The sequence below is a fragment of the Vipera berus genome, assembly GCF_964194415.1.
Source record: "Vipera berus genome assembly, chromosome: 2".
Taxonomy (NCBI): domain Eukaryota; kingdom Metazoa; phylum Chordata; class Lepidosauria; order Squamata; family Viperidae; genus Vipera; species Vipera berus.
In genome coordinates this window covers 208501955-208526877 of record NC_138203.1, presented here as the reverse complement: position 1 = coordinate 208526877, position 24923 = coordinate 208501955, and the positions used below count along the sequence as shown (strand labels likewise).

Genomic DNA, 24923 nt, shown 5'->3' with positions numbered 1-24923 from the left:
CCAGACATCACATCGAGGGCATCACTGGCTTGGTTCGGGGTGGAGATAAAGAGCTGGGTATCATCGGCATATTGATGATACCTCACCCCGAAACCACGGATGATCTCACCCAGCGGCTTCATATAGATGTTGAACAGGAGAGGCGAGAGTACCGACCCCTGAGGCACCCCACAACTAAGGGGCCTAGGGGCTGACCTCTGCCCTCCTGTCAACACCGTCTGCGAACGGCCCGAGAGGTAGGAGGAGAACCACCGTAAAACGGTGCCTCCCACTCCCAACCCCGCAAGACGTCGCAGCAAGATACCATGGTCGATGGTATCAAAAGCCATCCGTACCTGGCGCTTTGCCCACTTTCAATTGTTTGATTGCTGAAAGAATTTCTTCATCAGTTATCAATTGATTCATCTCTTCCCTTTGTTCTTGCGTAAGAACAGGAATATTGGCTTCCATCAAATATTCATCTATATCTGCGTCACTAATCTTATCTCTAGCATACAACTTAGAATAAAAATCAACAAAGGTCTTTTTGATAAGACTCTGCTGGTACACTACCTTACCCTTGTGTTCTATTCTATCTATATTAGAAGCCCTTTGCTTCTTCCTTAACAAATAAGCTAGCCATCTACCTGGTTTGTTGGCATTACAAAAAGTATTATGTCTGGCATACCGTAAGTTAGTTTCCACTTGGTCAGCCATCAACTTATCAAACTGGCCCCTTAGTAAATTAATTACCTCTTTAATCTTCCCATCCAATGGATTCAAAATTAAAGCCTTTTCTTTTTCCTTAATTTCATTCTCTAATTCTTTCCTCCTAAATTCCAAGTTACGTCTATATTTGTTGTTCAAATATATTAGTACACCTCTCATATAAGCTTTACTAGCATCCCAAACCATTTCAATAGAAGTACCTTTATACATATTAATTTTAAAAAATTCTTAGGTCCATTATAAGTTTGAACGGTTGCTAAGTTACCAATCGTAATTCGAGGACCAACTGTATCTTGTGTGGTGTACTGAGCTCATAACTTCACTGCTTACTGTGCAGGCTGGTCTGAAACTGAAATTAGTTTCTTTATTCTTGCATTTTTTCCACATGTAGCAAAAGTTTGTTTGATTGCAATTGCCAGTAAAAGGGTCTGGACTTAATTCTTATGTGGTTTAATAACACTGAACTCTTTCTTTCTTTCTTTCTTTCTTTCTTTCTTTCTTTCTTTCTTTCTTTCTTTCTTTCTTTCTTTCTTTCTTTCTTTCTTCCTTCCTTCCTTCCTTCCTTCCTTCCTTCCTTCCTTCCTTCCTTCCTTCCTTCCTTCCTTCTTTCTTTCTTTCTTTCTTTCTTTCTTTCTTTCTTTCTTTCTTTCTTTCTTTCTTTCTTTCTTTCTTTTCTATTTTTTCTATTGCTGTACAGTACTATTTATTTATATTTATTCTATTTTTTCTATTGTTGTACAGTACTATTGGAATATTTGTTTATTCATTTATTCAAGTTGTATGGCCACCCATCTCAATAAATGACTTGGGCAGCAAGCCAATCTTCAAATAAATTAACAATTTCAACCACAAATGGAAAAATTAAAATACACAGCAGCTGAGGAAGATATCACAATCAACACTCACTAGCACAGCCAAGACATAGCACCCTTCACTCACTCGGGGCCCAGATCCAGAACCAGTTCAGGGCATCCCAATATCCGAAAGAAGAATGATCCAGAAGGTGGAACATGCCTTTTGGATCTGAGGCATGAAAGCTGACTGGATGACTTAAGGTCACTCTCTCTCTCAGCCCAACTCACCTCACGGGATTGATGCCGTGGAAGAACAGGAGGAAAGAGGATCACATATGTTTGCCACCTTGAGTTACTTATAAAAATGGGATAAAAATCTAATAAATACATAAATAAATGGGGTTCCACTGGGACCCAGAAATTACCCATCTTGCCAAACTGGATCAGACAAGTAGAAACAACCAGGGAAAGATAGTTCTTCAAGAAGCCTTGTCCCAAGCTATGAAGGGCTTTCAAAGTGACAACCAGCACTTTGAATGGCACCCAGAAGCACTGGGTGCCAGCAAATAAATCAGCTTACAAAGCAATGGTGATACATGGGCTGAGTAGCCAGCACCACTTACTCCATTCTGCACTAGTTGAAGCTTCTGGATGGCCTTCAGAGGCAGCTCCATGTACAGCACATTGCAGCGGTCCAATATTATCGCAAATCTTCTGTGTGCAGTTGTTTTGGCCTTCAACATGTTAATAAAGTTATGGGTTTTTCATAGCATCTGAGAGATGATGAAGGATAGGCAATATGGAGAAAAGCAACTCAGCTATATGTACAAGGTGAACGGTACAAAATGAACACATATAGTTAAAGGCAGAATGAGATCTATTGTTGTAATCTGCTTCTACCTGATGCAGGCAGTATTTTTTTGTTTCATGTGTCTTCCCCCCCCCTTTTAAAAAAAAAAACAAAAACCACCATACATTTTAAACAATGTAGTTGCATCTTGGAGAAACAATATAGATTTATCTTGATAGTACAACATAAAATCTATGGATGAAATGATAACTGGTGAGGGAAACTAAGGATACCCAATGCCATGTCACAGCTATGAGATGTTGTGTGATGCTTCAGTCTGTCACAATTAAAGGGAGCATTACTTTGATTCATGGCAAAGATATACATAGCAGTAGACAATTTCTTACAGTCCTGATTCAGATCATGCTGCATCTCAACTATTTTCAGCCTAGGTATATAGCCAAAACTGATTGGCAGGGAGTCTTTCCAAGCCTTACCCGGAGATGCCAGATACCAAATGTGGAATCTTTGACACGCTATTTACCAGTGAGTTAGAAGTCTTTATGTTTGGTATTAAGAAAGAGGTGATTGATGCCTTCATCTTTAAGGTAGACTTAGCAAGTTAAGCCCAATTTGTTTCACCTAGGATAAATCTGTAGGTGAACTTTGCTTCTGATCTATCTGTAGGGGAATTCCAAGAATGTGCTGTTTTCCTTATGGCGGAAGTCTAACATTTCCCATCCGGAAATAGGTTCTCTGCCATGAACAATAGAATGTTTCATAAATAAACAGAATAAATTCTGCCTAGATTTCATGACCTTTGCCTCAAAAGTGGCAAAGCGGACCAGTTAATTTTTCTAAAATGATGGGCTAGTTGTGTACCAATAACGCTTTTGTATGTGATAGAGTAGACAAACCTTAACCTTTAGCAACAGACCGGTGGGCCATTCCCTTCTACCTCTAACACACATGCAAAAGCTAAAGACTAAATCAGTTTAAGCACACACACATTTTTTCCTTGATGGTAATCTGAGGAACTATGAACTATGCCACCATTGAATAATTTGCTGTTAAGAAGGATTCAGAGAATATCCCATGCTGCCAGCATGAAAATTTCACCAAAACGATCTGATTCTGTCAAGTCTAAGTCTTTGTGACCCTCCTCCTCCTCCTCCTCCTCCTCCATACAGTAAGTTATTCTTCTCTTTGTGTCTTTTGTACAGAAAGAAATAAAAACTCAGTATAACAGCGGACAAGCTTCCTGTGAATTGATAGCACTGAAGACTGAAGGTACAGATAGTTATTAATTATTTTGATGTGCTTCCATTTGAAAAATCACCGAAGTTTTGTAGAACTAGGGGCTTTACATAGAAAGTTCTTATTATTTTCGGAGATGAATTCATGTGGAGTAATATGAGAATCTGCTCTTGATGGATATAATTGTTGAGCAGAGTACATAGCTTTCTCCCCCTCCTAACTCATTCAATTTGATGAAAGAAAAATTGTTCTCAAAGGAGAAGAGGATTTTGGTAAAATTGTCATGGATAATGCAAGTGTCATATTGTTGTTTTTATTCAGTTATGAGGTAGCTAAAGATCTGTGTATATCATCCAATCTTCTCTCCAATGGTCTGCTGTATCTATGGCTTCCCACACTTCAGTTAAATCCTAAGGAAAAATATCAAAAGGGAACTCTTTCATGGGCTTTTTTAGCCGTGATGCTATTTTAGTGCTAACAGGAGTTCTGCCTTTTAGCAACTATTAGAAGACTTCTTCCTTAGAGAAATTTGGAGAAATTGTCCACCCAACTTCTCTGCCAGAAATTGATAGGAGAATTTTAAAATGTAATCTGTGCCTAGTAGGTCAGCCAACCACTGTGCAGCTGTGGTGCTATGAATAGTTACTGGTTACATCTTTGAGTTTCTGATATACACTGAATATGTAGATATATTGTACAGTATATGATCAAGCATAGCTCCTTCTGCAAAGTATGGAAAGTATGGAGTAAACTGGGCTTTTATAAATCAGCATATTATATCCAAATATATAGGCCTTCAAATATACTGCTCAAAAAAATAAAGGGAACAGAAAATAAGACATCCTACTATTAAATACAGTACATTGTGTTGTTTAAGTGTTCCCTTTATTTTTTTGAGCAGTATGTATTATGCCCTCAAATATCCTCTTCCCATGTTAAAAAGTAGAAGAGTGGAGATGGCATTGAGCCTATATCCCTGCTTTTCCCCATTCTTCCTCCCACAAAAGCCTTATTAGATCCTCAACTCAGCATGGAGGAGTTGCAGAATAAAAGTGGTGACGAGAGTCTACCAACTCTTCCTCCCTAAATATGTTTCTCTTGCATGGACCTTCTTCACAGATAAAGGACTGTGTTGTAGAGTTGTAGAACTGAAGCTATTATGCATAAACATTTATTGAGATACCAAGGAGTCTCATATCCTTAGCATGAAGGGAATGTCAGCTCTCTTTTACTGTATATCAAGAAATACAGGGTTACTGTCTTACTTCAGAAGGGATTTAGGGAATACTAGACAACCTATGACCTTGGGTCATATTTCCTTATCCAAACAGAGAAACAGACTGACCAAGGGCAGGCAAAACAACAACAGTGGGAATGAGAGTGACTTCTGATTTCCTGCTGGCTTCCCTATTGAGTTTCCTTGTGGGAATCTGACAGGGAGCATCAGAAATCTCCCTTCCTTTACCTTACCTTCCCTGCCCATGGGATGGGGGAAGAACAAGGCATTGTGAGATTGGCTGGAAAACTGTCATGAAACTTTGAAAATGAAGATCACAGAACTGCAATAGCAGCAATCCGTGGCACTGAAATAGCCACAGCTTTCCCACGTATCATTCCCTCGGGAATCATGTCCTGGATTTTGGATGCATTCTGTAAGCTAGTCCATTTAATGTACTTGGTTCAAAAGTTGTTTCCCTGTGATGCACCATTTTCCCCAGTTAAAGGCCATTACGAGAGATTTAATAATATACAACCAGAATAATGACTGGCTGATACCTGATGGATATAAAGCATTCATTTCTAATTTGATAAGAGATTTTACCAAAATAAATTTTGTTCAAGCCACCTTTGCTCCACATAATGTAGATAGCTCATTGTGCTGTGCCCCTGTACCCTCACCCATTATCTAAAGATGCCTCAAAGATTCACAAAGTCATTCATGGCTCTTGACATAGCATCTGGAAATTGTAATCATAATAAAACATCTCCCTCTGTGTCAACAGCCTATAAAAAAATAAAGGTAATGTAGGAGCCTTTGGTTCTTTGCTACACGTGAACCACGTGGCGTCCAGCATAATAAATATGTATTTGAGTAGAAACAAATAATGGCATTATGTAATATGTCAAGACTTGGCAATCATCTTCTCCTTAATGTTCCTGACTAGTCATGCACTCTCATCTCTGCAAACAAGTTGTTACTATTTAAAATGTAGGTTTTTCAGACCTAGTGACATATCAACTCCAAAGTTATTAGTTTAAACCTCTTCAAGTTGCTGAGAAAACCTTAGGCAACTATTGATTCTTTATTTAGTTCATCAAGCTGTGTATGAAGGGGCTTTGACTTTTTCCTTTTCTTATATTCTCCTTTCCCACTTTGCTCCGGTATTGCTTTTGTTGCACTTATAATTCACAGGTTCAAAGAAATCAAATTCTACCCTAAATTCCGGGGAAATATCTGGCACGGAATGGCCTATCTTATACCAAGTGCAGTGTTAAACATTTTGCATATAAATAGCTCTGCAAACTAGATATCCCAGGCTTGCATAAGGCATTCGCAGAAGCTGAGAGATAGCTTGTATATTTTCATGAGCTTGATGGCGACTTAAGAAAGACTTTGTCCTAATATGGACACAGAAATGTGGATCTTGTGGAAAGCAGATGGACTCCATCTATAGTAAGCTGAGTGTAGAACTGATTTGTTGTGATCCAGAAAATGAGGCATGCATAGGAGAGTGGCATATATTAACCCCCTTCTTAAAGAGTGGGACATAGCCTAATAGAGCCTCTTCCGTAGCATGCTATTTACAACGTAACCGTAAGGTTCCAACAATGACTGGCGCACCTGTCTGAAGGTAACAAAAATTAGTAACAGCAGCCGGATATCCTTAAAAATACAGGTAGTCCTCGACTTACGACAGTTCATTTAGTGACCCTTTGAAGTTACTATAGCACTGAAAAAAGTGACTTACGGCCATTTTTCACACTTATGGCCGTTGCCGCATCCCCATGGCCATGTGATTTACATTAGGGTGTTTGACAACTGACCCACATTTATGATGGTTACAGTGTCCTGGAGTCATGTGATCACCTTTGGCAACCTTCTGACAAGCAAAGTCAATGGGGAAACCAAATCCACTTAACAACTGTGTTACTAATTTCACAACTGCAGTGATTTGCTTAACAAATGTGGCAAGAAAAGTCATAAAAGGAGGCAAAACTACACTTAGCAACATCAATTTTGGGCTCAGTTGTGGTCGTAAGATAAGGACTACCTGTAGTCTCATGTGTATCCTAAATTTGATTTTGATGTAAACTCCGTTTGAGAAAATGATTTCATGTGAGCTCATGGGTAGGATATTAATCCAGGATTATGTGTGACCATGATTGTAACCTGTTCTGGTATTTCTTATCATAGGTTTAATTATTGACTTTAGTTACATTATTCAGAATAAGGATAAAACTTCTCAGTGCTCAAAAGCTTGGGCAGGTGGGCTGGCTGAAAATTCCCTAGATATTTCCAACCCAATCAATCACTGGAGGAAATAAGCAACCTTTGGGAGAGGTGAGCTTCCAACAGGGATTAAAAAATTGGGAGGGATTCAAAGACGTGCTCAGAGAACCATTGCAGAACATGTTGATACAGTTAAATAATTTTAGGTTCTGGAGTGGTTTTTATGCCTTCCCTGCCTTACTAGCAACATGTACTAATGCTCGAGTGTTCTATCAAGTGTGCTGTATTGAGGGGCCGTTCTAATCACTTTGTTGAGTGGGATCCAAAGTTATTGCAAAAACTTAGCAGAGTTCTTACAGCTACTTTGGGGAGGAGGTGAGGGTAGAAGTTGAGGAAAATGCTGAACCTGTTACTCCAAGTTGCACTTCTACACGCAGGAAATGTCAGTCTGCAGGCAACACACTGCCATTTGTTAAAACAAGCCAAGGCTTTAGGGATTCAGGATCACAAATCTACTTGGGAGGAGCGGTCTTTCCCCTCCCCACCCCCTATCTAAAGTAGATTTTTCTGGGTACATAAAAGAGTGCTTGGATAGGAGAAAACAGATTCTTCCACATTCTGCTGACAAATGGATTGCCATCGGCTGAAGCATGTAATAGAATTATATTCAATATTTCTTTCTAGCTCTTTATTTATTTATTTATTTAGTTATATTTATATACCGCCCTATTCCCTGAGGACTCAGGGCGGTTTACAGGGAATTAAAAATCCAAAATACAAAAATTAAGAACCAAATTAAAAAATATTAAATTGACCCTGTAGTCAATTAAAAAGAACCCCAAATTAAAATTTCTCCTCAGTCTGGGCCCGAGAGCTCGAAGAGCCAGGTCTTCAGGCCCCGGCGGAATGATCGGAGGTCGGGAGCAGTCCTCAGCTCCACCGGCAGCTGGTTCCAGAGGGCAGGCACCCCCACTGAGAAGGCCCTATCCCTGGGTGTCACCCGCCGGCAATCTCTTACCGGCGGGACCCTGAGCAGACCCTCCCTGTGGGAGCGCACTGGGCGAAGGGCGTTTGATGACGGCAGCAGGTGTTCCCTCAAATACCCCGGACCCAGGCCATGTAGGGCTTTATAGGTGATAACCAGCACCTTGAATTTCACCCGGAGGGCAACCGGAAGCCAATGCAGCTCGCGGAGTAGAGGTGTTACATGGGAGTATCGGGAGACCCCCATTACAACTCGCGCGGCCGCATTCTGCACCAGTTGAGCTATAATATATACATCCATACAGTGTTGTTGCTCTCATAGAGTATGAATGTTTATAATTGCAATATAAACAAGTATTTTTTCACTAGTTCATAGTGTAAGTCAGGGGTAGGCAACCTTGGCTCTTTTATGACTCGTGGACTTCAACTCCCAGAACTCCTGAGCCAGGAGTTGAAGTCCACGAGTCATAAAAGAGCCAAAGTTGCCTACCCCTGGTGTAAGTAAATGACAGTGCATGTGACTTACACGTTATACTACACCTATCTTTTGCTCTAAAACAAATCTCTTTTAAACAAATATGGCTTTCCCAACAAAGAAACAATACCAAATTGCAATTGTTTAAATGAACAGCATTTAGCACTTATTACAGCTCAGCCAGGTTCCTTATATAGTGGTGAATAATAAAAAGGACTGTACCGAACAAGATTTTGTGTTCATTTATAAATCTTGATTGGTTTCATCTGGGATTTTAAAGAATCTCATTTTAAGCCACCATGGTTTTAGGTCAGAAATGGTACTCAGGACAGAATTCTATATTCAAGGGCATCAGTTGATTTGATGAAAGACTTATCAATATCTATAGCTCATTCTTTACTTATTCCTTCTGAATTATTTGGGAAGTTTTAATCCCTGGCAAGATGCATGGGAATCCAAGTTTATGCAACCCTCTCCCTATGTTCTGTGCTGCAATATAACATTAATAAGCCCTCATTAACCGCATGACAGATCAATATTCCTATCTGTCACTGATTGCAAATGGTATGAGTAGCTTGTTTCAAGGTCCTCCGGCAAATCATGCATGTACAGAAATGAACATTTGCTACTTTCAGTTTATATCTGATACTTTTGACAGGCTGTTCTAGAGGGACCCTAGACATTGTGTGTGATTGAACAAGCCGTCTTGCTAGCAGTGTCAGATATCCCAGAAGCTTCTTCAGAAATTCATGTTCTTCTGTACAGGAAGTCCTCAACTTACCACAGTGTGTTTAGTGACCGTTCGAAGTTAGAATCGCACTGAAAAAAGTGACTTGTGACTGTTTTTTCACACTTATGATCGTTGTGACATCCCCATGGCCACGTGATCAAAATTCAGACATTTGGCAACTGGCTCATATTTATGACGGCTGCAGTGTCCCAGGGTCATGGGATCACCTTTTGCAACTTTCTGACAAGCAAAGTCAATGGGGGAAGCCAGATTTGTTTAATAACTGTTTTACTAACTTAACAACTGCAGTGAATAGTTTAATGAAGAGAAGGGTGAGGGGTGACATGATAGCAGTGTTCCAATATCTCAGGGGCCGCCACAAAGAAGAGGGAGTCAAGCTATTCTCCAAAGCACCTGAAGGCAGGGCAAGAAGCAACGGATGGAAACTAACCAAAGAGAGAAGCAACCTAGAACTAAGGAGAAACTTCCTGACAGTTAGAACAATTAACCAGTGGAACAACCTGCCTCCAGAAGTGGTGAATGCTCCAACACTGGAAGTTTTTAAGAAGAGACTGGACAGCCATTTGCCTGAAATGGTATAAGGTTTCCTGCCTGAGCAGGGGGTTGGACTAGATGACCTCCAAGGTCCCTTCCAACTTTATTATTATTACTATTACTATTACTATTATTATTATTATTATTATTATTATTATTATTATTATTATTATTATTGTTGTTGTTGTTGTTGTTGTTGTTGTTATTGTTGTTGTTGTTGTTATTATTATTATTATTATTATAAGAACTGTGGCAAGAAAGATTTTAAAATTGGGCAAAACTTACTTAATAAATGTCTTACTTAGCAACAGAATTTTGGGGGTCAATTGTGATAGTAAACCAACGACTACCTGCATTTATAGATTATGTAGTATCTGTTCCCAGAAACCCTTTGGATAACAAACTGGGCTTTTATAACAATGTTGGGGGAAAAAACAATAGCGCAACAACCAAGATAGGGAAAGGGAAAAGAAAGCCACTTATATGTAATTCTTCTTTTCTTCCTTCTCCTTGAACAAGCCAACACAGATTGTTTGCACAATGAAGCAGAAAAAAGGAAGGCTGCAATGCTGGAGAAGCAGATGGATGAGATCACAAGGCTCCAGCAAGAACAGCAGGAAGAGGAAGATTGTCTGAAGGAAGTTCACCATGGTGAGACTCACAGACTTAGCCAGGACAATCAACTCCAGGTTAGAACTGCCTTAACCTGCCCTTTCAATATGCATCTAATTAGGTGTTCATGTACATATCCTTTTGGTTTGGGATTTAGTTTCCTTCTGTTTTCTGCAGTAATCAGATGCAGATAAGCTCCCAATACATTCCTTGGGGGCACCGTACAAATACAGGATTTATATGGCTCCCCTTTTTGTGTCATCTGAGTAGAGTACTTTTATACTCGAAGATGAACAACCTTGTTATATTACTTCAGCTGGCTTAAATTCACTGTTTTTAAAGACCACATGTATGAACTCACTGGGGATCATTTAAAAAAACACAACACAAATAAAAATGTTCACTTCTCCCGGTACATGGGAAACCTCACCGATTTCACAAGTGCTTATTTCCTTTCCTGCTATTTCCCATTTTCTCACTCTTTATGGAGAGTGATACTGCAAGAGGAATCTCTGTGGGTTTGCCCAAAGTTGGGGAAAGTTTACCTACTTCCTTTTTTTCTACTTCAGCTGAAGCTGTTCAAACTGCACCGAGATACTGTTGCTTAGGTAAATATGGAGACAAAGTTAACGGCTGTATTATTTATTTTATTTATTTTATTTTTATTTTAATCCCATTTATATCCCGCCCTTCTCCGAAGACTCAGGGCGGCTTACAATTTAAAGCACAAATCAATGTGCTTAGCAATAGCCTTCATTCTATGTATATGCCTGCTTATTAGGGCTTTCGGGGGGGCCCCAAGCGGCATTATTACAAAGTCAGCTTATTGCCCCCAACAATCTGGGTCCTCATTTTACCTACCTCAGAAGGATGGAAGGCTGAGTCAACCTTGAGCCTGGTGGGACTCGAACCTGCACTAATTGCAGGCAGCTGGTGTTACTTAAGGAGGCATTAGTCTACTGCTCCACCAAGGCTCTTATTTGGCTCCTGTGTCAGTAAACCATGGGGCAGTTTCTGCTAATGGTAACTACCAGAAGCTTATTTACAATACCTAACACCAAAGAGTTGTGAGATATGAGTATCATTACTGAAAGTGAACTATAGTACGTATTTCTACCTAAAGCATCATATGTGGACAACAGGACTTATACAAAGCTAGGATCCAAATTCTGCCACACTATGACAGGAACAAATAACCTCAGCAATGACATCAGCAGATGACAAACCTGTATTCATTTATTCTTTTACACATGGAGAGTTGCCAGTTTGCCTTGTATTGAACCAGGTGGAGCCCTGCTGAGAAATGATATAATATCTTACATTGGAAGTGAATGTGTATTTATTGGTCATCAAAAATCGCAATATCCTGAAAGCAAGGTAGAACATTTCAGCTTTCCAGGACACTCTAGGTAGCTGTACTTCTATAAAGGAATTATTTTATTTCAAAACAACTAAAATCTATAAAGAGATTCAACTATATTTCCTCTGAATTGGATAGAACAGAAATGCTTACAAAAAATTACCTGTGTAAATCTGCTCACCAACATGAATAAACGTATCATACTAAAACACCCAAATAAACCACCCAAGAAAGCTACTGTCAAAAAATGGATAATTACCACATGCTCCATAATGTCATGTTACATCAAATTCATTTATGGCTGTCATATCATATGGATTAATTGCGCTAGCTTGATATAAGAAAATTCAGCTGACATGTCAAACCAATACACCACCCATCTGCTTCATTGTCTGCCAAAGGATGTTAATGACAAAGCATAAACTCTGCTACTGTATTCCTTCTCACTAGTATTTGATAATGCAAGTAACCATATATATCACAGCTTTAATAGAAAGGAAAATAAATGATCTTGAGAGATTGTCATCATATATAGAGTTCTGATTAATTTCAGTAGTGCATTTCTGTAAAAAAAAAAACTTTGGGGGCACCAGAGACCAGTTCCATGTAGAGAGGTTTTTCCATGGACCGGAGGGGATATAGATTTGCATGCTGCTTGCAGCCCACACATGGGGCTTCACTGGTTTGCACAGACTGGTTTCTGGCATGCCATGTAAAATTACCTTAGACTAAAACAGGGGTGTCAAAGTGCCGGCCTGCAGGCCGGGTGCATCATGCCGAAACCATGGCCACCCCATTGCTGGCAATGGAAAAAAAGTCACACTACATCACAATATGTCACATGATGTTGCGAGTTTGACACCCCTGGACTAGAATCTCCTTAATAGCCACAGATAGTTGGTTGACTGTGGATATGAACTAAACTCTAATTAATCTATCATTTCTCATCCATCAAGTCTGTTTCTTTAACTCTAGGCTATACTGCTTTGTTAATAATTAACAATTTTCCACAATAAAAACTCTTTGAAACTGATTCTTTTTTGGCATGGTATTTCCATCACCCCCACCCATACTTTAAAAGCCTACCAAATCTGTTTGATCTGACGTTCAAGTGGAAGAATGCTTCTAACATCCTCAGTCTCTAGTCAAAATTCTATGCAAATGTATTCAGATGCAGATTCTTTAGGGTTTATTTATTTATTATTTATTAATTCAATTTGTATACTGCCCTATTCCCGAAGGACTCAGGGCAGTTTACAGGGCAAAATTTAAAAACAATACAATATAAAATTAAGTTAAAATTAAATTAAATTAAATATGGCCCCAAGAATTAAAATCCCAATTTAAAATCATTAAAACCCCTCAGTCCAGTCCTGATAGCTCAAAGAGCCAGGTTTTTAGGTCCCGGCGAAACGAACGAAGGTCAGGGCAATCCGGAGTTCCATTGGCAATTGGTTCCATAGGGTGGGCGTGCCCACAGAGAACGCCCTCCCCCTGGGGACCGCCAGTCGACAATCCTTGACCGGCGGTACCCTGAGGAGGCCCTCCCTGTGGGAGCGCACAGGATGATGGGAAATTGATGCTGGCAGCAGATGCTCCCTCAGATAATCCGGGCCCATGCCATTTAGGGCTTTATAGGTCATCACCAGCACCTTGAATCTCACCCGGAGGGCAACTGGAAGCCAATGCAACTCGCGGAGAAGAGGTGTTACATGGGAGTATCGGGAAACTCCCATCACAACTCACGCGGCTGCATTCTGCACCAGCTGAAGCCTCCGTGTGGTCCTCAAGGGCAGCCCCATGTAAAGAGCATTGCAGTAGTCTAGCCGGGAGGTCATGAGCGCATGGGTGACTGTGCGTAGGGCATCTCGGTCCAAATAGGACCGCAACTGGCGCACCAGGTGAACCTGGGCAAAAGCCCCCCTGGTCACGGCTCCTATATGATCTTCCAAACTGAGCCGTGAATCCAGGAGGAGACCCAAGTTGCGAGCCCTATCAACGGGGGTTATCCATAAAACTGCATAAAATAAAAATGCTAATCTGGCCATTCCCATTTCAGTCAACTGGGGATTTGGGAGTGGTAATCTAGAAGAGACAATTTGACGGAAACTGCTCAAAATTCTTTTCGGATGATTATAATGCAGCATGTGTTATGATAATAGTGTATTTTTATTTATCTACAGCTTAACCTTTTATAGTTTTCCCTCCTTTAGGTAGAGAAGGAGGACTTGCAGCATAAACAATTTTCTGAAAAATATGATATGCTGAAGAGAGAACAGGAGGAAACACTGCAAAGTAAGAGTCTGAAACATGCTTATGGTATTCGTGACATTTCTTCTGCTTCTGACATTTTTTAACAAAGCATCAATGTATGCCGCCCTGTATTATATATAAAAAAGGCAGAACTAATCATCATCATCATCTTCCAGATTATTATTATTATCCAGAGTCTGTGGCAAGTCTCTGTCATTAAAGATGAAGGCTGGGAATGATATAACTATGGCTCCCCACATCTAGACAGCACCACATTTTATTTATTTATTTAAAACATTTATATACCCACCCCTCTTACAAACAACCCTGGTCACCTCTCGATCAAAAGTTCAAACAGCATAAAAATCATAGTAAACTCTAAAACTAAACATATTAAAACATCAGTAGAGTCATTGACTGAGCTGGGTGGCCATAGAAATTGAACAAATAAATAAGCAAAAAATAAAAAAAAACAATAAAAACCTGACACCAAGTCAAACTTCTAATGTGCAGTTACCTATTCTTATCACTTTGGGGGGAAAGCTGGATCTTCAGAGCTTTATGGAGGGCAGAGGCCTATCAAAGTTCAGAGGCGAGGGTTCCTTAGGGCAGGGGTTGTCCTAGAAAAGACACCCATCAGATGGCAATATTTTAAAAAGGGAGTAGGAGATTGCTCACCTTATCTGACCCGGTATGAGGCGTAGATGTCCTTTGGGGCTTCCCAGAGACATTGAGGATCGCTGCCTTGCCGTTTAATACTTTGTTTGAATGACAGATCTTTAGAAGAACAAGCTTCTGTTTACATATACGGTACCTGTTGATAATAATACAGATGCTATTGCTTTTCTTGATGGGCTTAGTTCTGGTGCTCTGACCCTCCTATAGCGAGGTTCCCAAGTTGTCCATTGGATCTACTGCCTCTCAGTGCTTTCCTTTTGGGTCCTACCCATCACAGATAGTTGCCCTTTATGAACAGCAGAATTCACAAGCCTGTTTCTCCAGTTTTGTGGGAAGGATGCCAAAAGAGGAAAGATGGCTGAGTAACCAAAGCATAAGTAATAACCACAGAAGCTCAGCAAGAAATAGCAGGAAGAATGCAACCTTTATGAGCACAATTTTTAACGTCTTGAGCACTTATCACCTCTAAAAAAGCTTTAGTCATAATTTTGCTATAAAGAAAGAGATGCCTACAGATTTCTCTAGAAATTGGTGATGCTTGCAGGAGACCCTTTGCTCATCACTGGTGTGACATATTCCCAAACCAATTTGCCATTATTCAGTTCTTGTTCTCTATAGATAGTCCACATTCACTTGAGATGCGCAATACTTTAATAAGTGGCTCATCCTATTTTTCAGTGCCTTCTGGCTCTTTGTCCATACAATTTCCTATGCTCCGTTTGCTTACTCCATCTGCCTCCTGTATGTGACTCAAGATGAGCGATTTGCCAATCACTACATCTAAAGCAGACATGTCAAACACAAGGCCCGGGGGCCGGATCAGGCCCGCGAAGTGGTTTCATGTGGCCCGCGAAGCCATCCTGGAAACAGTGAGGGAACGGCCCCCACTGCCTTGGCCCTGGCCCAGAGACCCTCCTTCTGCCAGAGACCCTCAGATCTATCCCACTCCTGCCCAGGCCCCCATAGGCACCCTTGATGCGAACGATGTAGAGCTGGCCATGCCCACCCAGTAGGTCATATGCACTCTAGCCACGCCCACCCAGTAGGCCACGCCCACCCAGGCCATACCCATCCGGCCCCTTGAGGGCAACCGCAATGCTGATGCGGCCCTCAATGAAATTGAGTTTGACACCCCTGATCTAAAGAAACCATGAGGACATCAAAATGGAGCTTGTGCTTTCTCTTGTTTGGACTACCCATTTGGTCTTTCTCTTGCAGAACTCCAGAAAACACATGATCAAGAGAAGCTGTTTCTAACCGAATCCTACCAAAAAACTCAGGCATCTTTGCAGGTACCAGTTTCTCTGCTTCAGGGAAACAGAAAGGGTCAAGATTCAATACAACGGGTCAAGATAGCAGCAAAAAAAGGCTATCCTTACCTCACCCCATCCCCAGCCTAGCTCTATAACACAGTGGCAAGTATGAATGTGCATATATAAATTGCTACCAGTAAGTAGTCCTCAGTGAACAACCGTTTGTTTAGTGACCATTCGAAATTAGGGCAGCACCGAACAAGGAGGTTTACCACCTATCCTTGAGGTTGCATCCCTCACAGTGTCCCTGCAGTCACATGATTGTGATTCAGGCATTTACTGACTCACAGTTATCAGGGTCCCAGCATCCTGCAGTCACGTGATCGCCATTGGCAATCTTCACTGCTGGGTTCTAACCAGTAAAGTCAGTGGGGAAGCCAGCAGGAAGTTGCAAATGTTGATCATGTGACATCACACTTAATGGTAGTGAGGGATTCACCTAATGACCTCAACCCGAACTGCCAATCATAATTAGATTAGATTCCCCAGTTCTAATTATTGTAGTTAACTGAGGATAGTATATGTTTGGGTGCTTTGTGTGTGTAAATGTGCTATGAAGATTTGCATTTGTGGAATGATTTGGAAGGAGGGGTGGCATTGGTGCCTCTTAAGTGCATTCCTGTCCATATAGATAGCCCTTGCTTCTCCAACTGTCTAAATTAGCAACCATTCAAAGTTATGAAGATAGGAAAAAACAGCTTTGCAACCAATATTTGCATTTACAATCATTGCAGTAATCCCATGGTCATGTGATCACCATTTGGACACATTGCAACCAATGTTGCATGTCCCATGGTTATCTGATCACTATTTGCATGCTTCCCTGCTCACTTCTGAGAACACAGAAGTAACACTGTAAGTTGCAGTCATGTGATGCATCGATTTTGAACTCTGTTTAAAACAAAGTACATGGTTGGCATTCTTGAATGCATGACAACTGAAAAATGTGTTGCTAAAAATTGAAATACGGCCTCAGAAGATTATTGTTAATAGCAGAACTGACAGACTTGACAAATCAAATTTTGCCTAAATAACTGTGTAAACTTCTAATGTATTATTAAATATATTACTTTTAAAGCAATCACCTATCTGCCATGACAAAGAAAGGAGCCATCGTGCCATTAAAGTTGCCTGTTGGTAATTACGAGACAGAATTCAGTAAATCATAGCAAAGTATAATTGTCTAATAATAATAAAACTTCGATCTCTGTTTTCATCTGCATTGTTCTACCTGATACCTTCCCAATGTGCCTCCTTACTCTGGTTGGTAATTATGGAATTGTACTTTTGTACTTTTAGAGGACACAGTGTTGGGGGATATAAATTGCATCATTCTAATATATATTGCACTTTGAGGAATTGGTGACCATGAAGCTAGCTATAGGAGTGTGGAGGTAGAAAAATATTGCTATTCTGTTGTTTGGAAACAACAACATCCTAATTAATGGCCTATGGCATCTTCCAGAGTCTTCTGCTCATAATAAAAAAGAAACTGGGAGGTCTTGTGACATCACAACAATGGATGGATGATGCTATAATATCAATGTCCCAAAACAGTAATGTGTTGGTATAGCATTCCGACTGCTATAGCTTCTGTAACAGAAATGGCAAAAGGAGGTTTTGCCCCAAATTATCAAGGTTCTGAGGTTCTGATAAATAAAAAGAGGTAGCTAGTGCTGAAATCTACTCATTCCAATACCATGCACTGAGTGTGGAGAGCAGGGAAAATCCAATGAAAGTCATAAAGTAAGACTAATTTGATCTATCTCATCTTTCTGCTCCAGGAAACCATTGACAAGCTGACTTCCCAGCTGAAGGCCTTTCAGGAGAAAATGAAACGGGTAGAAGAGTCAATTCTGAGCAGAGATTATAAAAAGCACATTCAGGTGACTTTACACTTGGTGGGATGTCTTGATCTGTTTATTTAAAGAGAGTGAATAAGAGAGTCTAAAAAGCAGGGTCTTCTGAACATCCCAAAACAAAATCACAATAAAAAAGTTGATGGAAGGTACTCAAATGCTTTTGCTTTCAGCAGCCATTCTGCGCTGTCAGGTCATAAGAACAATTATTTTTCCCAATTCCTTTTGCTGCTTGGTTTAGTGGGCTTGAAACAGTTTACAACTGTTGACTAAATAATGTGGGTCATAAAGCATAATATCATATGATCATACCACTTAGCAATGGTAAACCCTGCAGTCCTTTTTGCTATTGTCATTAAATAAAAATAGTGGGTTGTTAAGCAAATATTTCCTCCCAATTTCCTACCAGCTTCCCACAAACAAACTTGTCAAGTTCCTAGATCGCAATTACCTGTCCGCAAGGTGTTGGGATGGCCAGAATTTCAAGGAACAATCATAACCACCATTCATGCAGTGCCACTGTAACTTCAAATAGTTGCTGAATGAGTGATCATTAAACAAGGACCCCTGCTCTCATTCTCTCCTGCCAAAGACTTAGGTCAGGGGTGTCAAACTGCCAGCTTGCAGGCCAGATGCATCATAGCAAAACCGCGCCCATCCCATTGCCAGCATTGGAAAAAAAGTCGCTGTACGTCACGACACGTCACGTGACTTGCGAGTTTGACGCCCCTGGCTTAGGTGAAGTGGGGATCATCTGGATCTCTGTGGGAATCTCATCCCAGAGGACAAGGGCAGAGACGTGCACTTCCAGGGTCCTTACAGATGATAATAAAAGGAAACTGGAGGGTGCCAATCCTGCAGGATTGAATCAGCTGAGCAGATATTGTGGGAAACAGCCTCAAGTAACCAGGTCCTAGGCTACGTAAGGCTTTATAGGAAGGAACCAACTCCTTGAATCACACCTGGAAGCAAATTGTCAACTGGTACAGGTCACAGAGCAAAGGTTTTTTTACAGGGACCAACCAAGGCATGCCCATTCCTGCTCTGGACTAGTTGAAGCTTAATGTCTTGTTTTGCTAGCTATTTTGACAACTTATACTAGAAAAAGAGAACATAGCCCCTACAAATGAATGCATTTCTCCCTTTTTTAAAATAAAAATCTTTAAAGGACTATGGGACCCCCAGCCAGTTCTGGGAGCAAGAACTAGAGAGTCTACATTTTGTCATTGAGATGAAGAATGAACGCATCCACAGCTTGGACAAGAAGCTGCTGAACCTGGAAATAGTGGTGGGTTACTTGTATCAATTCTAAGTGTAACTGAAAAGACTAATAAAAGAGCTGTAGTGTGCTTAAAAAGAGAGAGCGAGAATCGCCTTTTCTAATTTTGTGCCACTGGATACTGTGGAATAAAAAGATAGGAATATAGACAACTGCCTTATTTTAAGGGTCCTTACAAATGACCATTTTGTTTCATGACCCAAGTCATCTAATCTCACTACTAAAATGAAGAATGACTTGAGAAGGATGCAATAGGAATGGGCATTTTCACCTGTTTATGTATATGCACTGTTCCCAGTGAATTGCCAGTCCATCAGTTTCTTCTTCCTGGCCATTAGATAAGCATAGAAATATCTGAACCAGTCAGTAGTCATGTACCAGCCTAAGTAGGGATGCCTTATCCCACTCCTCTGATTTGTGGGGAAGTACAACAAAGCCCTTCCTTCTATTCTCCAGAATGAACAAGAAACTGTGAAGCCTTTTATCAACTGGCCATATTAGGATCCCTTTATGCAAACCTTAAGGGACGCGGTGGCTCAGTGGGTTAGGACACTGAGCTTGTCGATCAGAAGGTCGGCAGTTTGGCGGGTCGAATCCCAAGTGCCGCGTAGCAGAGTGAGCGCCTGTTACTCGTCCCAGCTTCTGCCAACCTAGCAGTTCGAAAGCACGTAAAAATGCAAGTAGAAAAATAGGGACCACTACGGTGGGGAGGTAACAGCGTTCCGTGCGCCTTTGGCGTCTAGTCATGCCGGCCACATGACCACGGAGACGTCCTCGGAGAAGCGCTGGCTCTTCAGCTTTGAAACGGAGATGAGCACCGGCCCCTAGAGTTGAAAACGACTAGCACGCATGTGCGGGGGAACCTTTACCTTTACCTTATGCAAACCTGCCATCCCCTCCTTGCCTTGGGGGAATAGCAGAAGCAGGGAGGTGGAATCTGGTCTCCTCCTACAGCTTCCTAGGCTGCCCTTTGCAAGACAAGGCTATGATTCACTTCCACTTTGACAGTGGTACTTGTTTCCATTTTGCACAAAACTTCCCAAGTGCAAGAGTAGGAAGGAGGGACCAGGTGACAGGGTAAGCATCGAGTGATTATGTTGACGGATCACTAGGATTCTCAGTTCTCTTTGGGAGCAGATCCATGTAGAACTCAAGGTTACATCACTGATAATACTGAATATGTTTTATTTATATTGGTAAGGATTCTTCAGGGTTATGAAGAGGTATTTTTCAGCCCTAATTGGAGCTGCTGGGAATTGGGAACTATATCTGGAAACTTTGACCTTCCCTACAAATCATGTGCTTTTTCATAAAGTTACATGCTAATGTTTGGAGTTGTAATCCAAGACTTTTGGAAGGTGCATTTCAGCATGGAAAATACTTACAACCAGTAATGTTCTTCTATTTCCTACAAAGGGCAAATGATTCCCAACTCTCTGCAGATATGAGGGCAGAGATCAGAATTTTATTAGTGCACTTAATCTACCGTTACCAGGATGCAAATATGTTTGGGATGATCACATTCCCATAAAGTTCTGCGGCTTGCTACTTTGTCTTTGTCTGACTGTGACCTTCTTGCATGGTATACCTTTGTTGTATTTGAGGGTTGTTCACCCTACCTGTATTCTTTTAGATGGAGTCAAACTTATTACTTGAAGAGAAAATTAAAATTCTACAACAGGAAAATGAAGATCTCCAAGTACGGATGCAGAACCACATGACAGTGACAAGGTGGTGTCTTCACTACAGTGACAATCCTTAAAAGATTTTATTTTATTTATTTATTAGATTATCTCCCCTTTAATACTTTATAAATAACTCAAGGATCCCATTTTCCCCACAACAAAAAACCTATGAAGTGGGTGGGGGCCAAAGAGAGTGTTTGCCTCAAAGTCACTCAGCCAGCTTTTATGCCTAAGGCAGAACTAGAACTCAGTCACCTAGTTTTTAATCTGGTGCTTTAATCATTAGACCCAAATTAGCTCTCATTCAAAAATGATTCCTGTTTGATCAATTTTCTGTGTCAGTGTAATCTGATGACTATGGGAAATGTTTTTATTCAACAAAGTCTCATGGCTATTGCACTTAGTAGCATTACAAACATGTGAAGAATTACTAAATTCTTGGGCAATATTTTTTTTAAAAAAAATCTTTATTTTTAAGAATGTATTACGGTATATGTCCTTTTCTCCCTAGTCAGTAATTTCTCCCAGTAAAGTTGGGTGAGTGTTTTGTGGCTTCCATATGTTTTTAAACTGCAATCTTCTATTATTCCTCCCAACTGATAGACTAGCACAGGGGTAGGCAACCTTGGCTCTTTTATAACTCGTGGACTTCAACTCCCAGAATTCCTGAGCCAGCCATGCTGGCTCAGGATTTTTGGGAGTTGAAGTCCACGAGTCATAAAAGAGCCAAGGTTGCCTATCCCTGGATTAGCAGAACTCCTACAACACACTAAGCCATAATAGCATTACTCTGGCTTTGTCTTAAAGTGTTTTATGACCCCAGCCGCTATAGTTTGGAAATCATGATTTATGACTTACAGTGATGTATTCAAAAATTATGATTAAGGAAATCATAGCCTAGCATCTTGTCCAGACTCAGGATACATTGATGACAACTAAAGTTCAGTAACATTTGAGGAGCCACAAATAACAGTAGAATCTATAGGACTTTCTGACTCTGGAATTAACTGGGATTGCCATTTCTGTTGCCTCAAGAATCTTCCTCCAGAAAGTGAGGCTTGTGTTTTGGGGACAATGCAGAGTATCAGCAATTTTAAGGGATAAATTGGGCATCTTAAATATCTGCAAGGAATCAAGAACCGGTTGTGCTAATCCCCAACCCCTCACCAATGCAGAAAACAATAAAAATTATTAGATCCAATCAGAAAGGCTTTGAAGGTCACAAAGCCTTCAAAGCCTTTCTAATTGGAAAGGCTTTAAACATCACCACTAAGCTGGGCCATTAGTACACCTGGTTTATATAGAACACGGATGTCAAACTCACGTCATGTGACGTATCGTGACTTTTTTTGCATTTCTGGGACTGGGGTGGGTGCGGCCTCCGCATGATGCAACCAGCCCGCCGGCCAGCAGTTTGACACCCCTGATAGAGAAGAAGTAGCAAATCCTTGTAATGAAAACTGATGCGTACTTCTTTTTTCCTATCTGTACAATGTGGTCTAACAGCTGTAATCCTTACCATGCTTTAATAGGCAGCTGTCTGATGAGCTTCTGGACATTCGTGAGGCCCTGGAGAAGGAGACCCAGCTGAGGGAGCAAGCTCACCGAGAGAAAGAGGAGCTCTTGTACAGGGTGCTTCATGGCGATTCAGGCCACCCCTTTGCTATTTCTACTGAGACATCACTCATTGCCACATAGCACTTTTGAGAGGCCAAAGACACTGATGTGGTATAAAAACAGAAGAGGGAAGGAGACCACCATGTGATTGTTTCATCATTGCATTCTACTCCAGAGGTGTTCAGATATTTTTTATCCCATGGACTAAGATGGTCTTCAAGGGACATGCCACAGGCCACACTCCTCCCCAACAAATGAGGGCCAACTTAAGAAGTGGGAGTAGAGATAACATTCACATTCAATGAATTAAATAATTCTCTAATTATTTAAGAATTTTCCATTTCTGCCACATTAATAATTGCAATGTATTGGTGTAGAGAGGATCAGGCCAAAGGCTGGCAGGGAAGGATTGGGTCCAGGTTGTACACCTCTGTGCTGGCCCTGGTGTTTTGACCTAAGGACAATTCTTGTTGGGATTTTCTTTTATGCCCTTATTGTTTGAAATCCTGAAGAATGGGATTTTTCCATCTTCCTTTCAATAGTGGCAAATTTCAGTGTTAGTTAAGGAGGTCACCCTTCAGACATTTTGTGGTATATAACAGGTCAGGTCTTTCTCTTCTTCTCCCAAGAAATAACAGAGTTAACTACCTCATATAATAGATCTTGTGAGGGGGTAAAAAAAATAGAGAAAAAGGGAGTAGGAATTACAAATAAATGGCACTTCACAATCGCACATCTGTGAGATACTAGAGTAGATAAAATGAAAGATTTACACTTGATTTCAGCTGATGGAACTAGAGTTAAACCAAAATTCTAAAGCAGTTGGATCTTAAGCCAGTGCTTTGTAAATTTGAACTGATTTGTAACTAAGTTCCCCCATTGCATCTTTTTTCTGCTGTGACTCCATGATATTTCTTCATTTTGTCCCTGGGTCATGTGTAACTCAAGCTTAAGTCATCCTTAGCTGTGCTGGGATTAAAGCAGTACAATATTTTCACCTTATTCCAATCTGGTCAAGGATGACCTTTCTCGTCTAGTAGAATCAGGGGGCTAAATGAGTAGTGCTTTTAAAACTAGAACAATTATAAGACTGTCACGATAGAGTTAGGATAGGAATTACCAGTGAGGAAACAACTTTATGATTTTCTACTCATTTAAGGATGGGCGGATAGCACTTAACATAGTAGTGGAGAAAGACCTTAAAGAAGAGGTTCTTAACCTGGGGTGACCGCATCCTCAGGAAGTGTGAGAGGGAATTTCAAGGGGTGCAACAAAGTCATAATTACTTTTTTAGGGGGTGCAAATATTAAACATTTGCTGAGGGCATGGAGCATAGAAAAGACTGGGAACCACTGCTTTAATGCAAGATGTTGAAGTTTTTCCTGCCACATGGGACTGCTTAGCCTTGATCACCTTTCACGTAGCTAAGAAAAGGTTTTAAAAATTAACTGAGTTATGTGAGCTTGATTGTTCTGGATCTCCCCATTTTCTATGTTGTTAGAATTATGATCAGTTCCTGCCCACATTCTCTTAGTATCTCACTTTCTAGATCAAAAAACTGGTTCTCACAGATTTGGAAGGCAATGGGGAAAAAGCATCATTTAAATTCATTTGCATCCAGAATCAAACTCTTTTGTCTTCTTTGACAGGGTCTCTCTTTGCTGGTTCAAGATTTTGAGAATGGTATATGAGAAAGGTTCTCAAAAATTGAACAGAGATAGAAATTCTTATTGTATGACTGTTTTGTAAAGCTGATAAATGACAATGCCCTCTACTGATTGTGGGGTGGTGCTACAAGTTACATAAAAAAGTGATTGTCAGTTTGGAAGAACTGGTATAGACATGTAATAATTTAAATTCAAAGAAATTGGATGTTAAAATGTATTGTTTTAATGAAGAGATTAAATTGGTGTTTATTATAATTCTAGCGCAATGTAGACACAGAATGAAGTGAATAAATATTGGTACTTAGTACTGCTATATATTCAAGGAAATCTGATATAGTTTTATCCTGGAAAAAACATTACAAAGATTTAACTAACTTCTGAACTGCCCTCTAGCTAAATGCCCTCTAGGTCTGTGTGCTACAAAATCTGTGTGCTACAAAATCTGTGTGCTACAAAATCTGATTTTGGAGTTATCATCTCCAACATATAATAATTTCTATCAGACTGACCTAATTGTTCAGGGCAAAACTGTTCCTAGATCGTGAGAGGTTTCTGGTCTAATCTGCCCTGATCAGGCTACATATGGAATATCACATCCAGTTGTGGCATTGCAGTTCAAAAAGGATATCATCAAACTGGAGCAGGTTCAGTAGAGAATGACCAAGATGGAGAACAGATAAAGGATCTTGTCATATTTAGCCTACAAAAGGGAGGGGAGATATGATACCAGCCTTCAAATATTTGAAGAGCTATCACCTAGAAGAAATAATGGATTTATTCTCCATTGCCTAATAGTACAGGACCAGAACCAATGGATTGAAGCCACAAGGAAGTAGATTCAGGCTAGATATGAGAA

General features: G+C 40.5%; 1 protein-coding gene across 1 annotated transcript in view; it reads left to right on the top strand.

Annotated features, from left to right (window-relative positions):
* Positions 1-24487, top strand: part of CCDC69 (coiled-coil domain containing 69) — a 43949-nt gene extending 19462 nt beyond the window's left edge. Inside the window, exons 2-9 of the mRNA XM_081321647.1 lie at positions 3516-3582; positions 10264-10433; positions 13930-14011; positions 15866-15939; positions 17745-17846; positions 18988-19107; positions 20732-20829; positions 22316-24487. Coding sequence (XP_081177773.1) covers positions 3516-3582; positions 10264-10433; positions 13930-14011; positions 15866-15939; positions 17745-17846; positions 18988-19107; positions 20732-20829; positions 22316-22481 — 879 coding nt within the window. The 3' untranslated portion in view covers positions 22482-24487. The remainder of the gene's footprint in view (positions 1-3515; positions 3583-10263; positions 10434-13929; positions 14012-15865; positions 15940-17744; positions 17847-18987; positions 19108-20731; positions 20830-22315) is intronic.
* The last annotated feature ends 436 nt before the right edge of the window (positions 24488-24923 follow it).